At 48.3% G+C, this 20,910-nt stretch overlaps 1 protein-coding gene across 3 annotated transcripts in view; it reads left to right on the top strand.

Annotated features, from left to right (window-relative positions):
- The window catches only part of LOC141916116 (rho GTPase-activating protein 25-like), a 52,880-nt gene extending 32,670 nt beyond the window's left edge, over nucleotides 1–20,210 (top strand). For all 3 annotated transcript variants that reach the window (XM_074808250.1, XM_074808251.1, XM_074808252.1), the window contains 10 exons: nucleotides 3,109–3,302; nucleotides 5,601–5,688; nucleotides 6,117–6,236; nucleotides 8,835–9,042; nucleotides 11,524–11,656; nucleotides 13,232–13,305; nucleotides 13,877–13,998; nucleotides 14,744–14,943; nucleotides 15,453–16,030; nucleotides 16,582–20,210. In XM_074808250.1, the coding sequence (XP_074664351.1) occupies nucleotides 3,109–3,302; nucleotides 5,601–5,688; nucleotides 6,117–6,236; nucleotides 8,835–9,042; nucleotides 11,524–11,656; nucleotides 13,232–13,305; nucleotides 13,877–13,998; nucleotides 14,744–14,943; nucleotides 15,453–16,030; nucleotides 16,582–16,792 (1,928 nt within the window). In that variant the 3' untranslated portion in view covers nucleotides 16,793–20,210. The remainder of the gene's footprint in view (nucleotides 1–3,108; nucleotides 3,303–5,600; nucleotides 5,689–6,116; nucleotides 6,237–8,834; nucleotides 9,043–11,523; nucleotides 11,657–13,231; nucleotides 13,306–13,876; nucleotides 13,999–14,743; nucleotides 14,944–15,452; nucleotides 16,031–16,581) is intronic.
- Nucleotides 20,211–20,910: the final 700 nt, after the last annotated feature.

Here is a 20,910-nt window from a genome sequence, read left to right as displayed (position 1 = left end):
GGGCACCACATTTGCTCTTAGTGGCTCTTTCCTGCCCTGCGAGAGTGGCACAGAGGAGCAGGGCCAAGTGTGGCAGGGATGTGTTGGTGAAGGAGGAGGTGATTGCAAGCGCTGGACCACCCTGGTGAGAGCCAGGGAAAAAGCTTTGCCCCTGCCCTGAATAAAATTTTCAGCTGGTCATCACATGTGAGCTGGGCATCACACTAGCCACAAAAGGTAGAAACTTGGAAAAGTGGTAAAGGAGGGAGCCACAGCCTTGGTAGTTCTGGTTTTGTGAATGCAGAAAACTTTCTGCTGGGCAAAAATAGCTTTGCTGTCTGCAAAGCCAAGCTCCCCACAGCAGGTCCCTCCCCACGCCTCCGCATGAGCCCTGCGGTGGGGACAGCGGTTGGGGTGTGCTCACATCGTGGGTAAGCAGGATCCTGCAAACTGCTATTTTGGCCTTAAATGAGCCGAAAGTACAAGGAAGAGCTGTCTCATGTGGAGGAAAAATACACCTGCATGTTCCCACTGGTGCATGTGTCCGTGCATGAGCACGGCCAAGCCACGGCTAAGCCCAGGCCTCCGGCTGCACCTTGAGTCTGGCGTTTCAGGAGGGCTGATGCTAAAGAAGGGGGACCCAGGTGTACCCCTCTGAATGCACATTCCTTATGCACCTGGGAAAGGCTGCAAAGAGGGAGAGAATAAACCTTGTTTCCAGCAAGGACTGGGCAATTTAAGCTCAAGGCTGAGAGCAGGAGGAACCCCTGGCTAGCACGTCGCTTCCTTTCCATGATGCAGAGCCCTCCATGGGCTTGGAGGAAGATTAATATCTAAAAAATGTAGTAAACCATTACATTTTTCATAAAAGACACAATTTGTCCTTCCAAGTCTTGTGCCGTTGGATTATCAGTGCTGCTGGGCTGAGCTGAGCTCTTTGGGGAAGGCTGAACATAGAGTGGATGGATGGAGACACATCCCTGATTTCCACCCATTTGGGTGTGAGTTTGGACCCTGCGAGCTGTCCTGCAACAGCTCCACTTCAGATGAAGCCCTTGTGGTCACCCCCACTTGGTACAGAAACCTCACTCTGCAAATGTCAGTGCTAATTAAACAGAGCAAATATCAGCACCTGTGCTTCATCGAGGGGGAGATGAGGTGCTATGGTTGGATAGGAGAACACAGCAAAATTCAGGAGGACGTCAGAGTGCTGGGTCGTGGGAGTGCTGCTGTTTGCAGAACGGGGCTAGTTTGGAGCCAGCCCACTCAGGATTTGCTCTTTGGCAATGGGCTGTGGTTTCTGCAGAGCAAAGCGTTCGGGGGAGGCAGGCAGTGCCCTGCACCCACTGGCCTCCATGCTCCTGGCAGCTGCTCCACCCCTGCGGATCATTCCCCAAAAATCCTTACCTCCGAGGAGTCGGCAGCAGCCGCAAGACATGAAGGAACATGATTTACAGAGAGCAGCGATGCTGGTCGTGAGCAGTTTGCTGAGAATCGTATTAATGTTTATGAGGTTTGAGTAGTGCAGATGTTTTGGCAAAGAGCAAGGAAGCTGCCCGGAGCTTGAGGTGCAATTTGGAAACCCCATTTCGGTTTTTGCATCAGGGTAATCCCCAGTATCATAATTTTTCAGGGGAGCTGGTGGGCAAATCCCTTTCGAAGCGCCTTGCTTACAGTCCCATCCTCAGCACACATTGAGGTACAAGCAGCATCCTCACTGCACTTTGAAGGCTGATTTCTGGATTCACAATCCTTTTTGATTTTTTGAGAAGTGATTTGCAATTCTGTGACAGGTTTGTAGTGGAGAGGTGAGCTCAGAGTGCCCTACCCAAGCCTGGCTCCAAAGGATGAAAGCAAAACACAGCGGGATTTCTTGCTCCGGGGGATTTCAGAAAGGGAAGCTGAGCACATTCTTGAACTGCAGCACCCCTGACCTCTGAAACCACCCTAATTGCTCAGCACCAAGCGCAAAATGTTTTGTAGGTTCATGCTCCCTGGGGGTGTCTGTGCAATGAGAACACCCGTCCAGGCGTGAGACACCCCCAGTCCCAAACATCACAAGGCAGCACGGGTAATTTTTAATTTTCTCCTTTTTAAAGCTTGTCCTTTGCACTCAGCTCCACGTCAGGATTCATCGATGCTCCTCTAATGCAGCTTTTGCAGCTCTCTGCTCCGCTGACCAGCTTGGGGGAAAAGCAGGCGTCTGGGGGCAGAGATACGGGGCCACCGCAGCTTCCCCTGTCCCCCGTCCCCACACCCCACCTCCCTCACAGCCCGAGTGCCCTCTGCCAGCAAACGCTGTGGGGCTCAGGGGCCCGAATTCTTCACCGCCCTCACCCGCAGGACGCAGACAGGTGCCGTCAGCTCCATTTTTGGCAGGGGAGATATAAAACCTCAGGAAATCACCATGTGCAGAGACCAGCGAAGCTGAATTCCCCTGGATTCATGCAATTATTTTTGCCCTGCCACCATAAATGCTGACTCCACCCAGCTGGGGTGGCACTGACGTCCTCCAGTGCCCTGTCCAGAGGCAAAAATCCCTTCTGGAAACGATCCCTCCCAAGGCATTTACTATCACAGAAGCATTTAGAGATGTCACAGGGCCACACTACCAGTCCCTGCCACCAGTCTATGCGATGCAAAAAGGAGACAGGGGACACTGCTCTGCCCAGCCATTAAATCCACAGCGGCACTTTTTCCCCCCTTGGAGACTTTCCAGTCCCATTGTGTGAGAACTGCCCCACTGGAAACACCAGGCAACGCTCTCCCAGGGCAAAACTGCAATTTCCAAGCAGTTTTTTCCAAGCCAGGCTGGGTCATTCTGCTATCGCTGCTGCAGGCTCTTTGGGGTGGGTATAAAAAAAACACACACTCCCATTAGAAAAAAAAAAAAAAGAGCTAATGATTTTCTTCTCACTTGCAAGACAATTACTCCCACGCAGGAAAAAGGAAGCACATACTGACAGATACTGCAGCCACTTCCTTTCAAAACTCTAGCCAGTTTGCTCAGCACAGAGGGGCAGAGAGCCGCTCTCGCTGTTGGAGCTCAGTTCGGCCCTGGGGACGCGGGTCCGCTGGCAGCTCGTCCCCGGGCGTCCCCCCCAGCCCGTCCCTCTCTTTCCTTGGCAGCCCGCTCCAAGAGCGTGATGAGCGGGGAGCCAGCGGGTGCCCGGCCGGCCTCCCCCAACCCGCTGGAGCGGCCCTTGAAGATCGGCTGGCTGAAAAAGCAGCGCTCCATCGTCAAGAACTGGCAGCAGCGGTACTTCGTGCTTAAGGGCCAGCAGCTTTACTACTACAAGGATGAGGATGATGTCAAACCACAGGTAGGACGAGGCTGCTGGGCTTTGCTGGTCCTCAGTCTCCCCTTTCTTGCAGCTTTGCTCGGAGGGAAATGGTTTGAGATGGGTCTGGAGTAGGGTATTGAAGAGGTTTTCTGCCTTTCATAACAGAGATGAGATACCCTGATCAGGATCATCTTTGCACTTAAATTCTTAAAGTGCCTGCAAGCCCTGCTGGGGCTTGGTCGCTCTGTGCCCAAGCAACGGGGTGCTGCAAAAAACCCAAAGCAGTTACCAACTAGAAAGCTGCTGTCATTCTCCAAGACAACAGAAACAGGCTGGGGAGAAAAAGAGCTCGGTACACCACCGTTTTTGTGATGGCAGGTGCAGCAGTGGGTGCAGAAGGTGCTGGGAGCTTTGAGAGAGGTTTCAGCCATGCACTTGGTGGGGAAGGCATCTCACAGGATGCTTTTAGGAAAAACCAAGCAGGACTTTCAGCACAGGCTGGGTGTGAGGATCTGCCCAAGACAGGCCTCATGGCAGGGCTGTGGGCTGGATGGACGACAGCGAAGGGCAGCTGCTTCCTTAGGACCTCCTGCCATGGTAGAGGGCAGCTGGAGGGATAATGAAAGGAAATGTCTCTCTCTCCGGCCTCTGGGTTTGTATCCCAGCCCAGCCCCATCCTTTGCAGAAGGCTCAGCGGTGCGGATGCAGTTTGTGTTATTCGGCAGCTGCCCCGGTCCACCCGGCATGGCCAGAGGAAACCTGCCCCGCTGCCTTTTCCTCCAAGGGAAAGGGCTCGAAATCTGCTGAATGCTCTGGTGCACGTCAGTTCTGATGCTTTTTGAGATCCTCAGGGGAGCACAACGTGTGCCCAACGCTTTGCACAAAACAGGAGTGTGATCATCCACTTGGGCACGATTTAAATGTCTGCACCAGTGCCCGACGTCCGCAGTCCTCCGGCAGCATCCTTCCTTCTGCAGCCCCTCCGGGTTGTAACAAGCCCTCTGTCTTACCCATATAAACCATTTCTCTGTCTTACCCATATAAACCATTTCTCTGTCTTACCCATATAAACCATTTCTCCGTCTTACCCACATAAACCATTTCTCCATCTTACCCATATAAACCATCTCTCAGCATTGTAGTACACTTGCCAGGAAGAAATTTATAGGGATAACTTTTTAGTTTTTCAACCATTTTCTCTATACTGTAACTTATTTTTTTAATATCCACCATCTTTTCCTTGTTTTGAGAAATTTCAGGGAAAGGTCCTCCCCTTTGCTGGAAAAGCCATTCTCTGTGCAAATTGTTACTGGTAGCAAAATTAATCTCAAGATAGAAAACGCCTGTAAAGGGAAGGCGATCAGTAGATCCTCGGGGTGAAATCACAGGGCTGAGCCCGGCAGGATCCAGGTCCTACTTCTGGCTTTGCCCCGTTTCAGGGGTGACTGGGAGGAGCAGTGTCCCAGGTTGTAAACGGAATGTAGAAACAGAAAGTGCTATAAAAAGCTTATTGCTATTCACGGCGCTTTTGGCAGCTCTTGCTGTGACCCTGATGCTCCATCCCGGGTCATTTCACACCTCTCTGATCCCATCAATGGTTCTGACTGATACAGCTGAAACTCAGGCTGTTGGAGCACTGACGGTCCTCACCGCTCACAGGAGCCCGATGGCTTTCAGGAGGCTGAAATCACCGAGAAACTTCATTTCTGTGGCTCAGCCTTATTTCCTGCCCTGGGAGGCCTCCGGTGCTGACTCACAGGCCTGCTCGGCCCTCACATGCCGGTCCCCACCCATCCCCTCCAGTGGGGACCCAGCTGCCCATGTTCACCACGACAGTTGGAGAAAGGAAGGTCCAAAAGAAATGGCTGTTTTCCACTTTGCTTTTTTTATTTCGCCTCCCTTTTCTTCTTTTTCTCAACTTGTCTCCTGCAAACCTTGCGTTTGGTTTCTGGGTTTAAGGGATGCTGTGTTAAAGGAACAGTTTTCCTTCTCTGGTGTAGCAGAGACAGGATGCTCCGGTGTTCAAGCCCCTTCTCCTTTGTTTGCTCTTCTTCCACTCCCAACAGGGATTAAAGAAACATGAGAAGGGAATTAAAAAAAGGAAAGAGCAAAATAAACAGTTTTCTCATTCTGAGAATCACTTCATCAGAAAAACTGGTGTTTAAGAAGTGTCTCTTATTGTTTGAAAAGTAATTTTTAGCATATATATATACAGGCCACCATCTCTTACGATCTCTTTGAAAGAAGGACTTTGATCCTCAGTGCTGGCACATGGTAGTGTCGGCCCCACAGAGATGGCACACGGGTATTTGCAGCTCCTACTCTGCTTTGTCCTAGGGCTGCCTGTCTCTCCAGGGAAGCACCATCAAGGAGGTGGCCAGCAATCCAGAGGAAGGAGGGAAATTTATCTTTGAAATCATCCCAGGTGAGGATGCTTCACTCCTCTTTGTTGCACACTTTTTGGGCTGGACTGTTCACCCAAAATCATTTGGGCAAGTCACTTTGCCGGTCCTTTTGCTCCCACTTCTTTTCGAGGTCCCCACAGCACTTCGTTGCACATGGAAACTACTGGCTTGCTTTCAATATTCACGTCAGGGCTGGAGGAGGGCCCTGTGTCAGTGCCCACGTCGCATGCTGAGCAGCCTTGCCAAGCTGCAACATTAAACAGTTTCTGTTCCTCTCTCGCAGACCTTCAGCAAGGGCGAAATGTAAGAGCACTGCTTCATTTCACAGCCAAATAGACATTAATGGGAAGGTTTGGAGCCAAAAGCATTTAGCAAAGAAAACTACAAGAATGTATCTTTTCTCCTCCAATCCCATCTATAAATGATGCACAAACGGGTTTTTTTGCAGGAGTCTCTGGAGACCAGAACCGGGCAGGACAGGACACCTGTGTGCTCATGGCTAATTCCCAGTCTGAGATGGAGGAATGGGTTAAATCCATCCGACGAGTGCTGGGGTCATCCTCAGGAGGTAAAGGGGAGCAGGGACAGCTCTTGGAGAGGCGATTTCCTACCATCTTGTGGTCTGCAGGACTTCTGTGTGAGGATTTCAAAGCTGGGCTTATGAGTCTTGAAACTGGAACACGGAGCTGCAGTTTGTAATGTCTTAGAAACCTACTCCTGGGCCCTGTGGTGCTGGGTCTGCTGCAAACGTGGGCAGTGTTACAGAAATGGCAGCCAAGCATGAATGAAGATTTCTGGGCTGGTTTCAATCTCTTTTGCAAACTTTCTCATTGACTTATTGACCCCAGCAAACGTTGTTCTTGAAAACAACTCATATTCAGGGATAAAGCATTGAAAAATCTTGCCTTTCACCTGCCAATTTCCTTGCTTTTCTTGCTCAGCCCAGGCTTTCTACCCCCATTTTCTCTGCATGCACAGGCAAGGCTTGCGGCAACAGGATCCTTGCTTCCAGCCCCCTCGGGCATCTGCTTGTGCCATTACAAAATTGTGGTCAGGGAAGTATAAAACATGAGTCGGTCAGAAAGGAGCACACTGTAAGTTTGCCACCACAGGCAAAGCCCACAAAGGAAGCAGAAAAGGTTACTCCAGCCACTTTCTCTACAAGGATGAACTACTCAGACTTTTCCTACGTGGATAAACTCCTCTAAGCAAGATCCGCCAGTGAAACAGGGCTGGGAGTCTCTTTGGTTCTCTTCCAAAAGAGCACTAATCTGGGTGCTCATCCTGAGCCTCTCCTTCCTCTGTGCTTTGCCCTGACTATTCATATAATATTTCTATAGGGTCCATGCCCTTCAGCTGTATAAAACAAGCATGATGGAACTCTGCTCTCCCACAGCTCCTGTGTTAGTGTAAATCACAGCGGTTTAGAGGCAAGTAGGTGCTGCCAGTTTGAGCTCTTTCAGGGTCACCCTGCTATGGCACAGATAAACTTCACCTAAACGACGACACAGCTGGTTTTCCTCTGCAACCCTGGTGTTTTCTGCCTCTAAACTGAAACATGCTGTGCCCTCGGGGAGGCAGCATTACTCATCTGAAATTAGGATTACATGAGCCAGAAATTTTCAGGGCATTGCCCCACCTGGCTCTAATATTTAATAACAACTCCGCATCTGATACTTGCTTAATGTTAGGAGGCTGCCAGTTTCCTCCAGCTAGATAAAGTGACCTTATATGATAGAAAATGTAAATTTATAGTAGTACAGAGAGCCCTGAAGACAGCAGAGAAGCCAGGTACTATGGAGCTGCATTTTATGTCAATACACAGGCTAACAGGCCCCAAAACTTCATGCTTTAGGTTTTTGGCTTCAGTGCAAGCTGAGGCAACATGTGCTTTTAAAGCAACCCACTGCGTGGTGGAGGTTTTGGCATGAGCCCACCTGGAAGCAGCCCCATGCGACCCAGCTAGTTGTGAGCTTGTTGCACACCAAAGAGCAGCTGCAGAGTGTGAAGCAACAGCAAAAGCATCTCCAGAATCTTGGAGGGGTTTTGCAGGGCTGGCTGCCACCCTACAATGGCAGCTACCTGCTGAGTGGGCTGGCATGGGCATCGCATTGGCCCAGGGGAGGTATCCCCAGGTTAACAAATCTACCAGCTTGCAGTTAAATAAGAATTCATTATCAGCTACCAAAGCAGAGAGGCAGGGAAAAAAAAAAAAAAAAAAGCAGCTATTTGCTTTTACTGTGCACAATGACAGGTTTATATTCATTATTTAAAAGTGTAAGCGAGTCATAAATGAAAAATCCCCATGATCAGGCAGGTGCCGACAAGCCTTGCGGTTCCAGATGAGAGTGTTTGCTTGCATTTTCCTGGTCTGGAAGATGCACAGGAATTATTTCAGCCTTCAGAGCACGAGGTGAACGCATCACAGGCACTGCTGGGGCAAAAATATGGTAGAGGACCATAGGTATCTCTGCCATTAATATCCCAGAGCTAGTTCGAGTTGGGATTTGTCTGCTCTTACCATGCCCCAGGCTCCGAGGAGGAAGAGCTGGGATGCAGGCTGCTGCCTTCCCACCTTCGAGCTCTTCTTTTGCTGCGAGTTCAGGAGGAAAAAGCCACTGCTCCGAAGGAAAGGTACTGTCTGCTGCAAAATACTGCTCTTCTTTGCACAGGGGAGTTTCTGGAGGGTGAGAGGAAGGAGGAGGGGGGAGAAGAACAACTAAAGCAGTAAGACTTCCAGCTCCATATCTCTGCAAGGCTGCTTTTCTCATTTCCTGGTGGTCTCCTGTGCTTTCTATGTCCTTCAGCTTTGTGTGATGAGCTTGCCTTCTCCCGCTGTGCCCTCACATCAGCCTTTTTGCTGGTCCAGTCTCTCTCTGTATCAGCCCCCAGCTCCAAGATAGCCAAGTGGCATGACAAAAAGCAAGGCTCACTGCTTTGTTTTAATCATTTTGAGAACTGTTTATTTGGAGGAGGAATAAGGTTTCATTTTGCTATTATTTCTTTGGAGGAAGTTCTGCTTTCCCCCAGTTTGAAGACCTCTTGTAGGTCCTGTGCTATCAGAAAAGCAGGTACTGCAGTCACATTTGCACCTGATGCGCTCTGGCAGGTAACGTGCCTTTAGCAAAGCCTTTGGGCTCCTCTAACCTCTCTGTCCTTTCCCTAGTGGTGTTCGGCCAGCGCTTGGCAGAGACCATGGCCTATGAGCAGAAATTCGGGCAGCACCAGGTCCCCATCCTGGTGCAGAAATGTGCTGAGTTCATCCGGGAGCACGGCGTGAGTGAGGAGGGCATCTTCCGCCTCCCTGGCCAAGACAACCTGGTGAAACAGCTCAGGGACGCGTTCGATGCTGGGGAAAGGCCATCATTTGACCGGTAATGCTGGATTCCCCCTCTTCTACTCAACTGGGTCTCATACTCACCAAAATCTGGGGAAAAGCAGTCTGCCTTACCCCCCAAGAACCCAGCAGTGCCTTGCAGGGAACTTGGACCCTCCAGAAGGGCTTGACAAGGAGAAAGGATTCAGCAGAAACCCCAAATGGAGGCAAAAGCAGAATCAAAGGGTGCTGAGATGAGATTCATGGAAATAAAGGAAAGCATTTGGCCCCACACAGTAATTATCATTTGCAGGAGCAGCCAAGGAAGGAGGCAAAGGGAAGACCCTACATAGCCCATCAGGCAGAGGTTTAGAGAAAGGAGAGCAAGTATAAGATCACAAATAAGCTCAGAGAACACCCTACTGCACACAGTAGAAGTTATTTCTGTCTCTGCCAGCCCATAGCCATAATATTTTCCTCCTGTTGATTTTCCCTACAACACCACATAGAAATGAGAGAGAGATTTTGGCTGCTGCAAGGCTGCACCCTCCTGACCCCCTTCCTCTGCAGGGCTAAGACGAAATGGCAAACTCCCTAAAGCGGAGAGAGCTGCCTGTCCCTGCCTGTAGGTCTTGGAGAGGCTTTGGGGAGAGACATTTGCTACTGCTAGCTCTGCCATGCCCTGTGCAAAATGAGAGGAGAAAGGTCATCCCCTGGCGCACCACTTAGTAAAGCCCTCCCTTGATAGCTCGCAGACCAGCTATGAGTCCGTGCAGATGGACCACCTGCAGATGCCTCATTATCTCTAAGGAGGTTTCCCACCTCTCCCACCCCTAAGTCAGAGTTTAACCCCTTGCTTTTGGCCCTGGTTGCACGAGGCGTTGCCTAGTGTCCCCTGCTCACTTGTGCAGGCTGCTCCAGGGCTTTGCCCCCCAGTTTGCACTGGTGAAGCAATGACCTATGCTGGGATAAAGGAAAGGTGGGTCCTGCCTTTCCACAGCACCTAAAGTGAGGCTTTTTGGTTTAATTCCTACCCTGCCCTGTCTGCCATAACTGAGATGAGGAGTGCCCAGGCTGCTGCAGGTGTTTGATAGCGGCTGTGGTGATGCCCCATCTATGCAGACCCGGGGAGCTGCCCCATAGAGCATCACCCGAGCTCTGAGAGCCGCCAGCAAGATCTGGGGGGCTTGGGGGAGGGAAGGACCCAAACCCAGGAGCTTCCCTGGACTTCTGTGCAAAACACTTTGCCTAAGCAGAGTGCAGGGGGCTCATCTCTTTATTTGCAGGCCTGTCACTAACTGTAAAACTTCTGTTCTCACCCAGCTTTATGCAGTTTTGTTAGGAAAAACCACAGCACTTTTACCTAAATAATCCCTGCGCTGTGCAAGGTAGAGCCACAGCTGCTCTGGGAGCGTAACCATCCTGGCCGTTGGCTTTGCAGCTGAGTATTTCTTGCTTTCTGGGTGCCAGAGTCCTGCTGAGAGCTTTCCTGTTGTAACCTGTATGGAGGTCATAGGAAGGTGAAGCCTTTTTTTTATTTTTTGCAGCACTGTGTTTTGCAGCGGGGCACGGTGAGGGAGTTTGGCCCTTTTCCCAGCACCCCACAACGCTGACCCTGCACCACAGGGCTCAGTATGAGCGTTGCTGTGGTGATCTCAGGGTGACTGCAACCCCCATGCACTTCAACCAAAACATTTTCTTAGCGAGGAGGAAGGCCAATAATGGGATTTCCAGTGACCTGAATGCAGCAAGATGCCATTTTGCAGCCAGTTTGGGTTTGCCCAGGCGCATTTGCATGCACAAGCACGGCAGGATTGGCTTGGGAGTATTAGAAAACTGCTGTTGCAGCCCAGGCATCCAGGATGCCTGATGGCGTGTATTGGTAGGCCCTAGAAAAACACAGCTCTGAAAAAATTCCTCTATGGTTATGTGCATTTGTTAAAAATAATAGTATTTTTAAAACCCCAACCAATCCTAAAAATAAATGACCTGGGGGATTTTTGCTAGAAGTTTATAACAGTTTAGCGACTTCAAGGTAGGTCAAATTTGAGGCTTACAATCTTGACAGTGTCCTTTTGACATAATGTAAACTATATGGTATGCAAAGCTGCAAACATCTGTCCCGGCAGAACATCTTCAGTAATTGCTGTTAATCTTAAAAACCCCAGGCAAGCTTCGCCAGCTCTGCGCAGAGTGGGGAGTGCCTGCCAAACATGTGAACACCAGACAAGATTTGCATGCAAACCCTCAGGAGTCAAACGCAGGCTGGGAAGGCTCAGCCTGGGTATTAACACTGGGGACCTGCCAGCCCCACGGTGGGGAAAATCTCCACCAAGCATTTATTTTCCTGCCAGCTGGGGCCATTCCCTGGCTTGAGGTGCCCTATGGATTTCCCCCAGCTTGCTTGGGCCTCCCTATTTATATCTCTCCCTCTCCTGCATCTCTACACAGAGCTCAAAAATAATCTCATGCTCCCAGAGCAGGGTAGGGTTTGCTCACCAGCCTGAGTTTCACGTGAGCGGCTCTTTGGGCGTTGCAGGGATACGGATGTGCACACCGTGGCCTCTCTGTTCAAACTCTACCTGCGGGAGCTCCCCGAGCCAGTTGTGCCCTGGATGCAGTACGAGGATTTCCTGCTCTGTGGTCAGGCGCTGGATGCGGATGAGAGAAAGGTAAAGATGTGTTCATTTCTCTCCTTCTGGCCTTAAAATTGTCTGTGTTTCAGTGCTGGGCTTTGAGAGCTGGAGATGCCAGGTGCACACTTAGCAGTGCATTATAAACTGTGTAATTACTGATCTTCACAAATCTGGGGAAAAAAAAAAAAAAAAGTTAAAAAGAGAAGATCTCCCAAAGCCAAGTTTCCCAACGTGACAACATGGGTTTATCCATTTTAAAGCTTAAATTTCTGGAGCAGATCTAAGAGATGCTCAGCACCTCTTTTCATTGAGCCCTTGCAGCAAAGAGCCAGCAGTGTGCCCAGGTGGCTGAGAAGACCAATGGCATCCTGGCTTGTATCAGCACTAGCGTGGCCAGCAGGGACAGGGAAGGGATCTGACCCCTGTGCTCGGCACTGGTGAGGCCGCCCCTCGATGAGTGGGTTCAGTTTTGGGCCCCTCACTCCAAAAAGGCCCTTGAATGACTCGAGCGTGGCCAGAGAAGGGCAACGGAGCTGGTGCAGGGTCTGGAGCACAGGTCTGATGGGGAGCGGCTGAGGGAACTGGGGGGGTTTAGTGTGGAGAAGAGGAGGCTGAGGGGAGACCTCATGGCCCTCTACAACTACCTGAAGGGAGGTTGCAGAGAGCTGGGGATGAGCCTCTTTAATCAAGTAATAAGTGATAGGACAAGAGGTAATGGCCTCAAGTTGCGCCAGGGAAGGTTTAGACTAGATATTAGGAAGGATTTCTTTGCAGAAGGGATTGTTGGGCGTTGGAATGGGCTGCTCAGGGAGGTGGTGGAGTCCCCATCCCTGGAGGTGTTCAAGAGGCGGGTTGACCCAGCGCTGAGGGATCTGGTGTAGTTGGGATCTGTCAGTGCTGGGTTAATGGTTGGACTAGATGATCTTCAAGGTCCTTTCCAACCGAGATGATTCTGTGATTCTGTGAAAACCAAGAGAGGAAGGAAACACAACCTCCTGCAGCCTCCATCAGCCTGAGCTGAGAGCGGAGCTGGTGGAAGGGCTCTGGGTGAGACCAGGGAAGGAAGTGGGGATTTGGGAGAGGGAGAAGTGAGAAACAGATGGGAACTATTTCTTCCTAACTATTTATTTTGATGGAAAAGAAGCCCCCCCACTGCAAAAAGAGCACTCATGGATGCTGTTCCTATACACAAAAAAATAAGGCAGATATCCTTGGTAGCATGAGCGCTGTGGACTGCAGTGCTCAGCCCTGTATTTCAATGTTTCTTGTAGATTCTTCAGGATCTTTGGGGTTAAAAATGTCCTAAATGTTTATATACACAAAATGCAAGGAGATTAGGCATGATGAGCTCTTTCCGAAGAGCTCATCACACACGTGCTGGGCTGGAGGGGACCCTGCTCTTTCCTTCGCTGCTGCTGCAGCAGTGCTGAGCACTGTACAGAAACTTCTCCATATCCTTGCCTGGTCTGCTGGAGAAATAGAATTTCCAAGGTGAGCGAATGCCTGCCAAGAGGTGAGACCATACGACGATGGATGGAGTGACCAAGAGCCATTCTTGAGTCCATATATACCTGTGAATCTTTATAGAGCTATTTCTTAACTTGCATTTAGGGCCATCAGGAACTCCTGAAGCAACTGTCCCTCCTTCCCAGAGACAACTACAACCTCCTCAGCTATATCTGCAGGTCAGTCCTCTGCACAAGGTATAAACAGCTCAGATTTGGTGTTAGTGAGTAGAAATATCATCCCAACGGCTGAGGCTGACTCCTCTAGAGAGAGCCCTTCTAAGCTGTGCTTTGGTTCCCCTCAAGGCACCAGATCCTGACTGTTGTAAAGGGAGAATTTCAGCCATGGGGATAAACACCTTGACAATTTCTGAGCATAAATGCCTACGCACTTATGAATCCCTGAGAATTAAAATCAAGTGTAGTTTTCCTACACAAAGCCTTGTGCAACAAAACTGTTGGGTTTCAGCCAGCCTAGATGGTTTTTCTCTGGTTAGAGACTAGATGGGGGTTTTCCCTTCCTCTTCAATTTTTTTTTTTTTTGGTGAGCAGCTCATCACATGGTGATTTTTCTACTGATACCAATAAGACTCAGCTCCAGTGTGCACTTAAAAGGCAATTATATGTTTCTGTCCTTGGGACTTAGAGGAAGAGCTGGAGGGATTAATCAGGATTTTATACCAGTGGCTGTGTAAGGCTTTTTGCAGTCTTCCTTCGCTGACTTTAAATATTTACCCTTGGATTCTGGCAGGTTTCTACACGAAATACAGTTGAACTCTAGCGTCAACAAGATGAGTGTGGATAACCTGGCAACAGTGATTGGAGTGAACCTCATCAGACCCAAGATAGAGGATCCTGCAATTATTATGAGAGGTAAACGGGACTCCTGGAATAATTGGCATAGGAGCACCTGATATGCTGAAACACTCAGTTGCATCCACAATCTTGAAATCAAAAATTTTCTATGAGACCCATGGATATAAGCCAGACATGTGCTGGGGCACAGTAAGTACAGCAGGGTACAGTAAAGCCACGTGTTGGTTAAGCTATAAATGCGTTTATGGTGACAAATACCCCTTAGGAGTTGCACTGTGTGCTCCCTCCATAGATTTCAGACAATTCAGGAATTTGGTGAAGTCATCTTTCTTTTGCTTAGAGCAGGAAAGTGTAAAATTCTTCTTAGAGAAACAAAGGAAATTCAAAGTAATTACTGTTTAGCTGAGCCAAACTGTAATTCCATGGGCAAGGACAGATGCAGCAGAACTAACAGAAGAAATATTTTAAGGCCAAAGACCGCTCTGCTCTACAGACATCACATGCAAAAGTCCAGATATTCCTATGTCTTTCTGTGTAACTGATACCTGTAGTTTGCTTGTGGCTCGGTGCAGCTGAGCAGACTCCTGTCTTGGTTGCTTCATTACTCCTGTTATTCTGGGGTGATCTAAAAATCCCTCCCTTTACTTGGTTTTATGATCCTGCTCCTTGTCTTCACCTCCCTTTCTATAGGCATCTCCGTTTGGGACACCAGAAAGACCAACCAGAAAATGTAAGTGTGGGTGGAAGAAAGCCCGTCGCATTGGGTTTGCTGCTGACAGATCTCTAATTTCTGATCTTCCAGGCACGCCACAGATCCAGAAAGTGATGACTGTGATGATAAGTGACCATGCAGACCTCTTTCCCCCATCCAAGGATGTGCTGCCCTCCCCACCAGCCCACAAGAATGACAAGAAAGCCCCCATCCCGCGCAGCTCCGTGGGCTGGGACGCTGCAGAGGACCCTGCGGTGTCCAGGGCGGAGAGCTTGATCCAAAGGCAAACGGTAAGGCTAGATCCTCAGAGAAACGTTAAAACATAAATTTAATAAATGTGTGGTTAATTATTATGGGATCTAACAGGTCAGGCAGCCACTAAAAGCACTTGCTATTAATAGGGTAACGAGCTGTAACTGTCACCCCTGGAATATCTACATCAGGAAAATGATGTAGATAAACTTTCCACTTTCCTGTGGAAAATCTACTGTTCTGGGAAAAAATGAGAACTAAAGTTTTTTAGCTAAAAGGCAGAATAGATGAAACCTTTTCAGTTCATGCTGGTGAAGTGAAAACATTAAGGATTAAAGGCTTTTCGCAGAAAGAATCTCTGCAAAAGGTTCTTTTTAATGGAAAACATGGTGCAACCCAAAATAATTTTTTACAGAAAACTTGTGGTCGTTCCCGATAGCGTGTTAAAATGTGCCTTTTGTAAATCTTGCAGCCACAGCAGTCGCTGCAGCCTGGCTCTGCTCACAGAGCAGGACGAGGCTGTCCTAATGCCACGGGTCTGTTTCAGAGAGATGACCTGAATTCCAGCAGCGCCCCTGGACCAGCTGCGAGCTCAAGTGCCCTCGGAGAAGATAATGTGTCCAAAGATACACTGGGAATGTGGAAAACGCAGTCAAGGAAAAGGACTCAGACTTTACCTAACAGGAAATCTTTCCTGCCAGCTGCTTCTCTGGGGGAGAAAGGCAGCAGTGACAAAAATGACATATTTGCCAGTGACTTTTGGAAAAGCTCCCCTGGGAGCAGCGTGCGCTCCGCGGTCCCCGACGGACACAAGAGAACGTTGTCTCATGATCTTTTTAAGCTGCTCGACCTTCACCGGGCTTCAACCTACGATAATGTTCCTACCTCCCAGGCAGAAAGTGTCCCCAGCTCCAGCCCCAGCCCTTCGAGCAGTGGCTCTGATAAGGAATTTCTACCCGGCCTCAGTCCCAGCCCCCAGCCAAAGGAAATAGCCAGTCCCACCAGCAGCCCTGCCGAGGTCTCCAAGCCTGAGCAGGAGAGCAGGGAATTCCTGCAAAACATGATCCAGAAGCTGGAAAAAGAAATGGAGGTACAGAAAAATGACTACGAGGAACAAATTAAAAGGTAACACGCTGCAGAGTGCTGCTTTCTGGAGAGTGTGAAGCCTTCAGCTCATGTTATTACAACACTAGTATTGCACCGATTTATTCACCAGTAACACTCTACAGTATACGATAGCAATGACTAACAATAAAATATAGTATTATAGCAGGCTATCTAAAAGTCAGTGCTCATGTGCTGTACTCTCATCACATAGTTGTTAATGTTATATTACCACAATATTAATATAGTTCTTATTACATCATTGTATGGCACTGTAATGTTTCTGCAATAACTACACTCTCATAATTCTTGTTATTACTACAATATTGTACCATTTACTAATCAGAATTCAGCAGTAGCGCTATTACATTATTAGTTGTAATCATCAGTGTTATATAGCTTCACATACTGTTATCATATTATTATATACCATGTGTATTGATTTATTGCATCGGGATCAGGACAGCACCTCTGGCTTATTTTATTGCTTAATGACACAGAGGGCAGACTCCTTAAGAGCCAAATGGGGACTTCCCAGCACTCTTCCTTTCACGCTCTGTTTCTCTTTGCAGTCTCGAGAAGGAAAATTATGAAGTCTGGGCCAAAGTGGTGAGGCTGAATCAGGACATAGAGAGGGAGAAGAAGAAGTCTGAGGAACTGGAGCTGAAGCTGATGAATGTGGAGCGCTCACGGAAGGACATGGAGAAGAAAAACAAGATGCTTGAGGAGGAGATAAAAAACTTAGCTAAATCCACGGGCAAAATTGATGCCAAAACTAACTAGAAGACACCCAGCTGTACACAGACATAAAATGCAGCTGCATGAATCCGCAGGAATTGCCAAGCAGGATCAGAGCCAGGGATTTGTATTGTCCGGTGTTCTGCTACTGACCACAGGCTGGTTCAGAGGAAGGAGCCCAGAAGTTAGAGGCTGGTTTATGCTCTGAAACAGGAAATTTCAAAAATATTCTTTAGCTTTTACGGTATGTTTTTTTCAACTCCTGTTTTGGCTGTTCAAGATACCTGTAGAAAAGGCCAATACTTCTTGCTGCTCAGGAGTTCAGGTCAAGGACACCTTATGCCTTTACAAAAATAAAGCAACAAGCATCCCTCCTGCCAGCTGGCTGGCTCCTTGCTGGAGATACCCACAGTGCTTCTGAGCGGAACAGAAAGTCCATAAATTCTGGAACTAGGGAGAGAGAAAAGCCCCATGGTCTGGAGTGGCACAGCCCATCACGCAGTGTGTCTGAATGGTGGGCTGCAAATGCTGTCAGCACCACGGCTGAGATGTTCACATTAACACGAACAGTTGGTTATTGCTCTTATAGAGCAAGAGGAGCCCAGACAGCCCGTCAGGTCCACTGAGAAGTCTCCTACAGCATCACTTGCTGTGCCAGACTCATCGGTAGCAAGGCTCCAGGTATCAAACCACAGTATCACAAAAACCTCTTTAGCTAAGTGGCGGTTCAGTTATTTTAAATCACTGTTCCTTATAGCCATGTGTGTATAAATCCAGCACAGCTGCTGACAAGACTTTGGAGAGCACTTTCACGCATCCATGCACAGAGCTCTCTGCGCAGAGGGAGTCCACCAGCAACTTTACCCAGTACAGAAAATGGGGCTTCTGCATTTTCCCTGATGGACGGTTTTCAAAAAATAGCTGATCTGGACTTATTTACCACGTCTGCTTTTGTTTTTCATCATTTCATCAGCTACAGGATTTCCTCAGCTACTTTGGTGGAAATCTGGGTTTGCACCCCAGCGATGACGCTGGGTCTCTGCCTCTCACTTGCTGCCATCAGTGTAAAAACTGGCTGGACCTGAAGGTCTCATGGTACCAGTGTGGCTATTTGTAAACTTGCCTGCTTCGTTTGCCACTGCCTGCCAGCAAGTTGCCCTTCTAGCAATATGGCAATGCTGGTGAAGCTTTGGGTGTAAGAAAGAAAATAACAGGACTCTGCAAGAAATCCTTTACTCCTCATTTATGTTAAGAAGGGGGAACAACATCGCACAGCCTCAGCTCGGCTTAGAGCCTTCATGGGAACAGGAAGGGATAAAACACAGAGATCTGCAGGAGTTTTCAAGCAAGATGTCTAGGACCAAACACGTGCCTCTGTGCCAAACACAGTGAAGCTAATGCAACAACATTGGATTACAGCCACTGAGGATTTGGCTTTGGTGATACAAAAGTTCAGCTCAAGGCAGGCTGCAGACCTGCTTGGCAGAGCCTGCAGAGAAAAATGAACTAGTGAGAGAAAGGGACGCAGAGGAAACTCTGTGAAAAAAGAGGAGATGGGAGATTCGAGAATAAAAGTTAGTATTGGGTATGTAGCACTTGCTGCTATCAGTCTTGCTGGGGGGACTCGGTAAAGGAGAGGTTTGTGAAAGTTGAGCTGTATTTAAGAATCCGACCCATAAATAGGTCATTCGACCTATAGACTCTGACTCCAGGTGGTTTTCCTTTCCAAAGGATCCCCAGAGACTACACAGCTCCTCACTGTCCGGCCCACAAACCTTCACACCAGGGAATTAAATCTTTCTGGAGGCCGACATGGGGTTACTGCATGGGGCTACTGCAAAATCCCATTGCATGCCAGGGGACTCCCAGCCAAGGTCCTCTGCTCCTGCAATGACCAAATCTGATTAAAATGTTTCAAATCTGAAACTTGGTAGTTTAAAATCTCTGTGAGGGTCATGGTACACTCTTTACATTGGACCTGCAGTGCTGGACCAGCTGGCACAGAGCTCCACAGCCCGCAGCCTGGCCGAGGGATGGGCATCACAGAGAAGTGCCCCAAGGACAGTGTGGCCTCCTCTGGGCTTAGCCACTCTCAAAGCTGAGCTACTGAAACCTCACCTTCCCCACCACCATGTCTCACATGCTACAGCATCCTGAGACAACACATTTCTTGTCTCCCAAGCTCTCTTTCGAGCACCATTAACACCATTGGTGCAGCAAGTCAAAGTGCCCACCATGCACCTATGGGACCCACATCTTCCTGACCCTCAAATCAAGAGGTTTCCAAAACACCTGCCAGGTTCATTTTGCCTGCCATCATTTCAGAGCCACTGTTCCCATTCACGGTTCTTTTCCGTGATTTCAGATGACCTTGACAGAGCTGCTTCAGCGTTTATTCAATTTTTTACCTTTACAAGGACTTCATGACTAATCTGGGCATAAGGCTCAGGATTCATTTAGGGAGAAACTTCTCCACTGGGTCTAGGAGGAACATTGTGAACATCTGGGCTGGAAATGCCACACGGTCCTTTCTGCAAAGATCAAAAGTGTGAAGAGGCAAATAATTCCTTCACAGCCTGCAGTAGACTGCAATGACGTGAAAAGGCTTGGCTGTGGCTCAGAAGTCTCTGCGATTAGGACAAGTGCACATTATTTTAGAATAAACTGTGCATTCCTCCACTTCCGCTGCAGATAGGCAAAACAACCTCTATCAAACCATGACTGTTTCTGAAGATCAGAGTATCTTCTTTGAAGATATTCCGCCCATTAAAATTTGGAGTGTTTATAGTGGTCATATTTAAAAGATAGACTTTCCAATTGAGGTCAGGTGGGCTGGAAATTCCTAAGTGCATGGGGGGAGTCAACAGCCTCAGAGCATCTTATGAGGCATCTTATGAGCACATGGGCATCTTATGAGTTGGTATTGTTGTTGAGTGCTGTAAGATAAGGAGGGTTTTCCCTTTTTAAAAGGGAGCTTTTTCCAGAGACAGAAAAACTGGATCTCCCCATGCCAGACCTGTGGAAACTTTGCATCCTTTTCAGCCCTGAGGGTATAATCCTGTCTGCTCAGCCCAGAAGCACACCTGAATCCTGACAATGCCCAAATCCTACTCTGGATTTAATGTACTTTCAGATCTTTTTTTGGAGGCACCAGAACATGAGATCCCCAAAAACTGACTGATGCAAGACCTACATTTCCTTCCTCCCTCTCCTTTTGCAGCCAAGCATTTTGGGGAAGGAGTAGCAAAGAAAGTCTCTCCTGTTCCTGAAGTAGGAGTTGGTGTTCCTTGGTGCAGCAAGGGGCATTATGAACTCATGGAGGGTTGTTTGGTGGCTGCTTTTCAGTTCAACAGCTTTAAGCATTGATTCTGGATATCCTAGAAAGTGTGAAAATATTACTATCATAAAGAAGTACAATAGACTGTCTATCATAGAGAATAAAGAATAAAGCCTGTAGAAAGACCCTTTTCAACCCTGTCCTGGGCACTGTAGGCTTGGAAACTGTCAAAAAAGGCAGTTTTTCACCTCCCTCAACCCTCACACTGCACGGCCAGAGGGCATAATAGCATCCCCTTCAAGGTGATGGGAGTGTAGGATAACCCACAAAACATACTGAGGGTTCTCCTCTCCCTTTAAATATGATATGGCTTTCCAAATTAGAGCAATTAAACCCACAGATCTGAATGCATCTAAAACTGTTAAACCATGCATTATGGGGTGAAAATATGACATCTTTTAGGATATAATTTCAGTCCTGATCTCACTGTCTAGCATTTTTTGCGTCGGAGCAAAAAAAATCTGTTTTGCTCTTAGGTATTTACTGCATTCATTTAGGAATTCACTTCATTGTACCCAGGCGTTTGGTAGGCGTGAGAGGCAAGAAAGTAAAATTATCCTTCCCACGTTATTCTCTTTGGATCCTGAGCCAGTCACGCTTATGCTGACTTATCCCCTCATATTTTATCAAAGTTGCATTTTTGGCACGATAGTAACTTTCCTTTTTTAGCTTGGCTACTGCATAAAATAGCAAGTTGTTGTGGGAGGCGAGGTGGACGTGCGGGAAAAGTGTCCAGCCATTATTTAGGATGGCTCATACAAACGAAAGGAAAACAGTGAGAACATGTTGTTCTCCTCAGGAATGTCAGAGTAACGCAGTCCATCCT

The sequence above is a fragment of the Strix aluco genome, chromosome 28, assembly GCF_031877795.1.
Source record: "Strix aluco isolate bStrAlu1 chromosome 28, bStrAlu1.hap1, whole genome shotgun sequence".
Taxonomy (NCBI): domain Eukaryota; kingdom Metazoa; phylum Chordata; class Aves; order Strigiformes; family Strigidae; genus Strix; species Strix aluco.
This window is presented reverse-complemented; position numbering and strand designations above follow the sequence as displayed.